The sequence below is a fragment of the Meleagris gallopavo genome, chromosome 28 (genome assembly GCF_905368555.1).
Source record: "Meleagris gallopavo chromosome 28, MGAL_WU_HG_1.1, whole genome shotgun sequence".
NCBI classification, from domain to species: Eukaryota; Metazoa; Chordata; class Aves; order Galliformes; family Phasianidae; genus Meleagris; species Meleagris gallopavo.
This window is the reverse complement of record NC_139431.1, coordinates 1,104,469-1,114,366: the sequence shown is the minus strand read 5'-3', so window position 1 is coordinate 1,114,366 and position 9,898 is coordinate 1,104,469. Positions and strand designations below refer to the sequence as shown.

The 9,898-nt window shown below is 51.6% G+C and overlaps 1 protein-coding gene across 2 annotated transcripts; it reads left to right on the top strand.

Moving 5' to 3' along the window:
* The first annotated feature begins 2,675 nt into the window (after positions 1-2,675).
* TIMM17A (translocase of inner mitochondrial membrane 17A) lies at positions 2,676-9,530 on the top strand. Of its 2 annotated transcripts, XM_085210553.1 has the most exons (7): positions 2,676-2,808; positions 4,880-4,979; positions 6,075-6,138; positions 6,274-6,402; positions 6,777-6,887; positions 7,037-7,097; positions 8,302-8,616. In XM_085210553.1, exons 1-6 carry the CDS (start codon positions 2,783-2,785, stop codon positions 7,060-7,062), a joined length of 456 nt encoding a protein of 151 aa, XP_085066679.1. In that variant the 5' UTR covers positions 2,676-2,782; the 3' UTR covers positions 7,063-7,097; positions 8,302-8,616. The 2 variants fall into 2 exon arrangements, with proteins under 2 accessions (XP_085066679.1, XP_085066678.1); XM_085210552.1 differs by lacking the exon at positions 7,037-7,097 and having other exon boundaries at positions 8,302-9,530.
* Positions 9,531-9,898: the final 368 nt, after the last annotated feature.

Genomic DNA, 9,898 nt, shown 5'->3' with positions numbered 1-9,898 from the left:
TGGGGGTTGGGGGCACATCCCGGCCTGAGGGTAACAGGGTCAGCCTTGTCCCCATACCCCCCACTTACAGCAGGGTGGATTTTCAGGAGGAGCTTGCTGTTGTGCCCCTGACAGCTCTCGGCTGAAATCAGCAGCAGTGTGCCCACCCACCCCTGGGCTCCTTCCATCCTTATCCCTCTGCTCCCCAGCGTCTGTGGGCTCAGCCCGTCAGGGAGGGGCTGGCGGAGGTGCTGATGCAGACTGCTTTCTGCACACAGGATGTGCAAAGCCCAGGAGGCACCAGCACTGCGTGCCTGGAACCCAAGGACACCCTCGGTGTCCACCCAGCTCTGCTCCGTGGGTCTGAGCCCAGCACCGGCCCTGGGGTGCTTGGTCAGTGCTTCTGTACGTTCCCCATCCCCTGCAGGGGTTTCTGCAGCTGCTCTTCATCACAGCTCTCCCATTCCCCTTTACCCAACCCCACAGACATCCCTCCTTCTGCACAGGCTGAATTCCAGACTGTCTTCTGTTTCTGGTTCAGGCAGTGCCTTAAGCCCAGGCTTTGCTTGGAGGCTTGGAGGCACCTACTTTCCATCGACCTAATCCATACAGAAGCTTCCTGGCATCTGCAAGTTCTCCCAGGGGGACGTGGCAGATGTGCTCTTTCTCTCCATGTTTCAAAGCAGCTTTACCCCACACACAACATTTTGTGCCCATTCCATACGCTGCCGGCTTCGCCCTTTTTCTTCATTCCTTATCAACCTCCTGGTATTTACTGCCTGCTCTCAGATCTCTCCTAGCCCGTGCAAGCAGCCATCTGGTCTCCTCCACCAGAACGAGCTCTCCTAAGATTCTCCTCGCCAGCCCAATTACCCTCCCTGCTGTCTGATGGCTCAGATCTCATCCCTGCACAGACATGGGGTGCTCCAGGTGGGCCTCCCGGCGCCTCGTGCTGCAGCCCAGACATTCCCCATCTGGATGGGAAATGCAGGCTGCTTGCTTCTAGGATTTCTCTTATCTCCAGCATTGCAGCACTGGGCTCCTGCTCATAGCCTTCCTATGATTCAGACAAACAACTGGGGTTTTTTCCAGACTGGGGAAGAAACCGTTGTTTCTAGTTTCCAAGTGCATAGCCTTAAACATTGTGCTACTGCATTGCATCCCATCGCTCCTATCTCCCTGCTGCCCTGTTCTCCCCATCTACACCGACCACAGTGATGCCAGGGAACGTTGCATGCTCAGGAAATGCTGCCAGCACTCCTCAGACCTGTGCTAAGTAAAAATGCAAAGCTCTCCAACCAGACCGAGCAGGGAGGAACCCCAGCGCTGTCTCCTGCCGCTTCCTCCCTCTCCCTTCCTGCTGCTGAGCATGAGGTGGGCATCAGAGGGCTCTGCAGCCTCTGCTCTTATCGGGATTCCCATTCCCATAGCAACTGATCACCTCGCAGCACTAACAACTATTTTCTCCGAAACACAGCAGTGTTGCCAGCCTCAGGGATGAGGATCCAACACGGAGTGAAGTACCTCCTCCTGGCACGCCTGAGGGGCTCTGGCTCTTCTCCCCAAGCCCATTCCCAGCTGCATTTCTGCCTTCTCTCCTATCAGCCGGTAGAGCACAACTGAGAAATGGATGGGTTCCTCCAGGCTGTTTTATCCGCCTCTTCCTTAGAGCCTGCAGGAGGGAAGGATGAGCCCCGATCTTTGCATTTCACAGCGTGCCCCTGCAAAGCAAGCAGCATCTCCATGCTGCAGCTCTTCCCAGCCTTACAAGTAGGAGCTGCTGAACCCCAAGCCCCACCGCAGCCACACACCAAAGCTCTCCTTGAAAAACATCTCTCTCCCTGCAACCTGCTCCATCTCACTGCTGTCCCCACCCCCAGCAGATAGGACAAGGCTGGGCAGACTGGAGAGCAGGGCAGAGGAACCCGACAAGGTTCAACGAGGGCGACTGCAGGGTCCTACAGCTGTATGCATCAGCACAGGTTGGGGGCTGAGCTCTGCACAAAAGGACCTGGGGGTCCTGGCAGACCAATGGCAGACAAGCGGTTGAGCAAAGCCAGGTTCCTGTGCAGCCTGTGGTAGGGTTGGGTGGGGAGGTGGGCTGGGGGAGCTCCGGAGGACCCCTCGAATCCTCACGGCTCTGTTTCTCTGAGATTTCCCCATCCTTCCCTCTTCCAAAGCCACACCACCACCTCCTGGCGATGCCCACCACTGCAGCACCGCTTCCACGAAGACAAACGTGGCAGCACCGCACGGGGAGCTGCGTTTGCAAGGACTGCAGCCCGTCCCATTGCTCCAGCCTATGCTTTATTAGCGCAATTAAGGACCTCGCTGCTACTTGGGGCACAATCCACGCTGCAGCTGAGCGACCTGCGGTCCTTACAAGGGGCGTGAGGAGACAGCGATGGACAGCTGGGTGATGCACAGCTGGACAATGCACAGCTGGACGATGCACAGCTGGGTGATGTATAACTAACTGGGTGATGCACAGCTGGGTGATGCACAGCTAACAGCCCTCTTTCCCGCAGCCCGACGTTCTCAGCCGACCCTGAGATCACAGCCCGGTACAGCCGCCCTCCCTGAGTGCCCACGTTGGGTCGCACCGGGACACGCGGTGGGAGCCGGGCATTAGGACCGCCCGCTGCCCTCCGCCTTCCGGGGGCGTGGCCAAAAGGGCAAGGCGCACGCGCCGCTCCGACATCCGCCGTCCCGCCCTCTTCTCCGATTGGTCGGCGCGGGGAGGGGGGGGCGAGGGGCCAATCGCGGGGCGGCGGGGCGGGCGCGGCCGGCGGCGCGTGCTAAGATGGAGGAGTACGCGCGCGAGCCCTGGTGAGCGGCCGTTGGGTTTTGGCGGGCTGCGGCGCGCGCGCGGGCGGAGCGGAAATCTCCTGAGGGAGAACGGCGGCGGCTCCGGGAGCTGTGAAGGCGGGGGGAGCGGGAGGTGACCTTGGCGACGCCGCTGTCATGGCCGCCGCTTCCGGGCTGCGTCACTGCGGCACGCACGGGCCGTTCTCGCCGCCCTCCGGCGCGGAGCCGTTCCCCGACCACCTGTGGGGCTGCGGGCCGCCGCCGGGCCTCCCCTCCCCGCCTCCTCTCCTCACAGCGCTTTCCCGCGGTCAGCGAAGCGGTTAACGCGGTTAACGCGAAGCACGCGATAACACAGATTAATAACGCGGTGATCTCCGGTTTCCTCCGCTGTGGGCGCTTTGTGTCAGCCCGTCCTCTGAGCACAGGGCGGGAGGCGGCTGTGCTGCTCTCAGAGCCGTTTCGTCCTTTAAAAGCCACGTATCACAGCCGGTTAATGTTTGAAAGCTGCTCCTGTGGAGGTTTGGGGCCGTTAAGGAGAAAACCTGAGGGTTGCTTTCATCTTACATCAAAACCTGACAGTAAAAGTTTGAGATCTCCCAGGTCCTGTCTGGATTAAGGATTCTGCCATCCTGGGGCTTTGCTGTGTTGATGTTGTGGGGGAAAGGAAGAGCTTCATGTCATCTGCTTGGATTTCCAGCAAGTCTTCTAATGAGATGGCTCTTAATGAGCTAATGAAGGCAGGGAGCTGTGAGGAGGGGTTTTATTTTAACAGCAGATCAAAATCTGGGCAGGAGAGAGAAAAACACAGTGAGGAGTGAAGTGGAGGCTGCACATCTCAGCTCCGACCGCACGCAGGAAGCAGGGAATGGAGGGGTGAAAATAAAACATGGAACGGGGCTGCATGGTGTGATTCCATCAAAACTGGGGGGGATTTGTTAGGAATGGGAGATGGAAGCTGATGGCAGGCTGTGAAATGAAGGATGATGCACGGTGGGACAGCACTCCAGCCTCCCGCTGCTGTCTGTGGGGCTGAGAAAGTTTGGAGGGTTTTTTTCAGGTTAAAAACAGCAAAATGTGCAGTGAGCGTTCAGGGGAAAAGGAGGAGGAGCATCGTATGGAAAGTGAGGTCAGAAAGGCACGCTGATGGCAGAACCTGTGAGCCCTGGGCTTGCCATGGCGTTCAGCTCTGTGTTTTTCTGGGGTTGGTGCTCTCTGCCCGTGCTGCAGCCCCCTGAGTGCTTGGCTTTTACTGTCAGGTTTTGATGCAAGATGAAAGAAACAAAACAGCTTGGTTTGTGCAAACGCTGCAGAATTCCCAGCAATGGGAGCACGGCTAATTGCAGGCTGCTGCTCACAGGGAGCAGGAAAATCACAAAGCTCTCATGCTTGGCAGCAGTGTTGAAGGGGATGCGAGCCCCACATGAAAGCTCGTCTCTGCAGTTGAAAGCGTTTGCTGAGAGGAAGGTGCTGCTTGTTTGGGAGCATTTGACGCTCCGTGAGGTTGCCCTTTGGCAGCTCTGCATGGGTGTTGCTGTGTTTTGTTTTAATGAACTTCAAAGACCCTTGGATACATCAGAAAAACCTTCTCAGTTTAACAACAGGTGACTTTGAAGTCTTCCATTTCAATAACCAGAACTAAGGAAAAGTGTGAGGAACTCAGGAAAGCGGTGTTTTGTGCTAGCTGTGAACTGAGTCTTGTTTGAATTTGCCAGTCAAGTTCTCTGTAAGTCATGAGAAGAGTAAAATTAAAGTTATAATGCATAATTAGGGCAGAACTGGTTGTGAGCTGGAATTTTGCAGAGGTTTTCCATGATGGAAATACATCTCTGTGCCACGTGTGGGGAGTTCAAGCATCTCTGTGCATTCGATGCTTCCTGCTGCAGGCTGGCAGCCTTTGCTGAACACCCAGCTGGTTTTGCTGCAGCATTTTCCCTGTTGGTGATGCTGCTCAGCAGCTGTGGGTGAAGCAGTGTGGTGGGCAGGTGTGCTTCCTCGCATTTCTTTTGGGTTCTGTGCCATTTGTTTGGATGGTGGGTTTCCACCAGCAGCGCGTGATGGAACGCAGCATTTCCACCTCTGTGTTTCTTTGCAGTCCCTGGAGGATCGTGGATGACTGCGGAGGTGCCTTCACCATGGGAGCGATAGGAGGTGGCATTTTCCAGGCCATCAAGGGCTTCAGGAATTCCCCAGTGGTAAGTAAAACCATTTGAGCAGCACAGTAAGAGTGCAGCTCTGCTTTCTCTGTCCATCAGCAGTGCAACTTGCCAGCAGAAGGGAAGACGAGAAATCCTGTACACAGGGCTGGCTGTGTGATGTTAACCTGCTCCCTCAGAGCTGCTCCCTCAGCTGAGTTCCTGCCTTTTGCTTCTGGCTGCTGCACAGCAGAAGTGGAGCCTGGGCAGTTCTCCATTGGCTGCCACAGCCCTCTGCCTTCCTTTGAGAAGTGAGGGGGCTTAAAGGAGGAATCTTTCTCCTTCCGAATTACATGAGGGAATATTGCTTTCTGTAATTAACCTCTTAATTAAATATCAACGTTTCTCATAACTCAATTTATTTGAAAGTGGGTTTTTGTGTTTAAATGCACAAATGGAACGTGGAGGTTAAGGTTTAGGTAATGAAAATCAGTTGTTTTCACTTTCAAGTTTTCAGCTGCAAAATCTTGACTTCAAACGTGGTGCAGATTTTGATAAAAGTAATCCCCTGTTTCCACTTGAACATGGGTTCTAAAACATTCCTCTGGCTGTTATAGAAAGGGCTTAAAAGGGATGAAAGGGTTTTTTGTTGGGAGTGGTTTTTGGTGTTCGTGTGTGACAACTTCACTGCCTGAAGTTCCTTAATAAGCCATCAGTTCGAGGTACATTTTGTGAATAAAATTCATAACTTTTTCCAAAACGAGTCAGGTCCTGCAGACACTTCACACACACAGGATTGTGTGCTTTACCACGTTCTTTTTTTTTCCTTGAAACTCATGAAGTAAATCCGTCCACACTTCCAAGTGCTTGCAGCTAAAACAAAGCTTGAGCGTATGCAGGAATAATGCAGTGTTAGAGCGTGCGGTTCTCATTCAGTTCAATTCCCAGCACACCCACAAAAAATGGTTTAAGGTAATGTTTGATGGTTGTACTTCATTTCTGCAGCTTACAGGTATTCCACAGATGTGATAAGAACTAAAGGAGCTGTAAAAATGCAGTTTTTGTAAGCTCCTCATCGTGGTGCTTAGAAATAGATGGTGCCCGTGGCACGTTCTGGCAGTAAGACTTCATTCTTTCCTTCTGTCCTTCCTGTAGGGTGTAAACCACCGGCTGAGGGGAAGTCTGGCCGCTGTTAAAACGAGAGCTCCGCAGCTGGGAGGTAACTGACTTCTCACTCACGTTGCCATTGTCCTTAATCATCATTTGGTGATGTTGTTGGTGACGTGGCTGCAGTATGGCTGGATCATCTGCTTTCTCTGAGCTGGTTCTGTTCTTTCCCCCGACGCGCTCACAGGTAGCTTTGCTGTCTGGGGAGGTCTGTTCTCCATGATTGACTGCAGCATGGTCAGAATGAGGGGGAAAGAAGATCCGTGGAATTCAATCACGAGCGGAGCCCTCACTGGTGCCATCTTAGCTGCAAGAAGTAAGAAACGGAGCTCTGGGGAGGGAGCTAATTGAGAAAGCTGCTAAATTCGAACCTCCATTACAGTGAAGCAGAACTGTGTGATTCCCAAACTGGAATTTACTTGGGAAGAGGAATAGAAAAATGATCTTAGACTTGTGTTCTGTGCTTATGAAAGTAATAATTGTGTTCTCAAACATTACCGTTGTTCTTTTGTTTCCCTGAGGGAGGGGGGGGGTTGCCTAGTAATTATTCCTTTAGTAGTGATACTAATGAGGCTTAATGAATGCAGTGTTTGCCCATAGGAGAGATTATAACTATAGAAAGAGAGCTGTAACGTGCAAAGTAATGCAACAGAAAAAGAAACAAGCGTTGTTCTGTGCTTTTATTTTTAGATGGACCTGTTGCCATGGTTGGATCTGCCGCAATGGGAGGAATTCTCCTGGCTTTAATTGAAGGAGCTGGCATTCTCTTAACAAGATTTGCCTCTGCACAGTTTCAGAACGGTAAGGAGCCCTCCCTGCAGCAGCACAAGGCTTTTGTTGTGCAGTGTTGGCTGACGTGCCCAGCTTCCAAGTCTGTACGAAGTCAAAAGAAGAGCTGCACATTGCTCATGTCACAACAGCTTTTACATTTTCTCTCTGTGGTATGACAGGTCTAGAGACATCCACACCTAAATGAAGTGGCAGGATTGGCTGTCACTCAGCAGCTTGAAGGTATAGGAATCGGGGGGAAGGGGGGAGGAGGGTTCCAGGCACAGGGGAGCACAGGGCTTAGGAGGGTGGAAGAGAGGTTTGTCTGAGCAAAATGTGCAGACGTGGGTGGTGTCATCAGAACAGCACTGTAAGGCTGGGAGCAGGGCTGGAAGCTGGAAGAAGGGCTGGGAGCGGGGCTGCCAGACTGAGGAGCTGCTTTCTGCCCTGGCCCTGCAGCACCCACACTGCTCTTCACACGGTGTTGGCAGTGTTCAGTCTGTGCTGTGTGGTGCTGCAGTCTGGGGGAGCAGTGGGTGCTGCAGTGGGTGGCTGTGCTCTGTGTGCAGCTGATTGCAGTGAGGTGGTGAAGATGAGGCAGACACAGGCAGGATATTCCAAACAGGGGTAGTGGTGACGATTGGATTTCCAGAAACTGGATCCGTTTTGTTTTCTAAGTGCAACACAGGCTGAGATGTCAGTGAATCTGTAACCATTTATGTAAATACATGCCTGCTTGAAATAATTAATGCCTCTGTTGGCCCACCTCATTTCGAGAGGAATACAGACAAAACCACTAGTGTTGAAAGGATTAGTGGCAAGCCACTAATTCCTGGTAGGATTCCTCTCTCAGGTTTGTTCACTGACGTTCTTTGTTCTGTCTAAATTGGTACAATTTCTGTAACAATTCAGGAATACAAAAGCTTTTTAAAATGAACCTGCTTTAGTGAAAGGGTATCATCTGTCTGTCAGTTTATTCTCCTTAGGCTTGGCACGTAATAAGCATATTGCTTCCCTCAGCAGAATGTCAGTAAGGGGAGTTGGGAAGCTGATCCACGACTTGTTCCATTTCACTGCCTTGCTTTATTGCGGGGCAAGTTACCGTGGAGAAACCTTTACAGAGTGGCTGGGTTCAGCTGCAGGGCAGGAAGGCAGAGGTTTCCAGTGCCTTTCAGTGACTGAAAGTGTTTCTCTCCCATTGTTCCGATTTGTTTTCTTAGAAGTAGAGATTAAAAAAACAATTGTTCCTTATTGGAACAGGTGTAAAGCTCTTGAACGTCTTGGAATGGAAAAAAAAAAAAGTCAAACGTGAAGTCTTGTTGTTGGCTCCATTAATTTCAGAAGGGATTTAGTTTAAAGAAAAACACTGCAGGTGTTTCCTGCTGTCAGTGGAAGAATGCCTTGTCTTTTCATGTCTTTCACTCTTTCTCTTTTTCCTTGCCCACAGGCCCTCAGTTCTCAGATGACCCCTCCCAGCTGCAGCCCTCTCCGTTTGGCGACTACAGACAATACCAGTGATCACCCCCATTCTGTTAGTTCGTATTGTAGCTGAGCTGTAATTTAAAATGCTGGAGGATCAGAGCACGGTATGTCCTTACACCAGTGGTAGTCTCTTACACAAACCATGCCAAGAGGACTTCAGCACTTGGCAGTGTAAAGCTGCACAGAACTTTTAGAGGATGACAGATCTATTTATTGGTAACAGATTCCATTGCTGTAACGTTAATACATGTCTGATAGAATACATGGAGATTTAAGATAAGGACCAAACGGAGTCTTGTAATCCTTTGGCCACGGGCTGAAGTGAATGGCTGTGAAGTCTTCTCTGGGATGTGGCATGAACCATTCCGCATCTGGAATTTACCCTCCTCCCTTTTGGATTTATGTTGCTACACAAATTTCAGCTTAAGGGAAAGTGTTAATCTACGTGCAGGCTTACATTCCAGAAGTGACTGTTACTGGAATGTACAAAGCAGTGAAAGCAGAGGGCTCTGTGTCTGTGTGGTTGGAGGATGAAGTGCATTGCACCTGCGTGCGTGCTTTCAGCACAGTCTTGGCTTTTTGCTGTGAGTCCTCTGAAGGTAGCACAGTTCCATTGGCTCTGTGTTTTTGTTCTTAAACTCCAGTTCTGAAGGCATGTTCCCTCTTGCCAGCAGTTTAAAAAAAAAAAAATCATATCCAGTGGGGTTTTCTGTTGTAGGTCCTCCCTAATAGATGTGTTGTATCAGGAAGTGCCAGCAGGCAATAGCATTCAAAGGCTTGTGTAGGATTATCCAGGACAGCTCAGAGCTTTTCTTCTGCCCAGAAAGGATCTCTGTACTCTGAGGTAACTGTCAGACTCATTCAGTAGGAGAGCATGAAAGCAACACAGAAGTGCTCAAATGGGTGAATTAAGATTGTACAACGTGTGCATGCAAGTGCAAGATCCTGAACATAATAAGGCTCCTACATCCTGCAGAAGTGACATTTTCCTCACCTGTTTCCACCACTTTTCCTGTCCCAAAGCCACTCCAGGACTGCTTGCTGCTCTGGTGCCTTGCTGGTCAGCGTTGTTGCTGGTGGTATGTCATTTCCAAGAATCTTTAGCACAGCAGCCTTGTGTTTGTGAAGGCTTGTCTCGCTTTGCCTCTTGCTTGCTTGCTCAGGTGAATGGTAAAGGATTGTCTTGATTTGTTATTCAGAGTGCTTGCTTCTGTTCCTAACTGAGAGCCCAGCCACAGAGGAGTGAGCAAGTCCCTGGCAGGTGAGGGGAAATTGCAGCCGGATCCCCCATCAGTTCTGCACCTCCCCTGAGTATCCAAATCTGCATGTTAATCACCAGATGTTTTCCTTTCCTTGTGCTCTTTATTTAGGGTTAGCACACTGGGTGTTGTTCAGCACTGTGTGCCCATCCCGGGATGGGTCTCTGCAGCTCATCCTTGGCCCAGCTCTCGTGTCCCAGCACCGCCCTCCAGGCTGTGGGGTCAGGAGGTGACTTTGTTGGGGCTGGGGCTGTGCTGCCCAGGAGCTGAGCTGGGTGCAGGAGCCCCCGACACCCCCAGCCT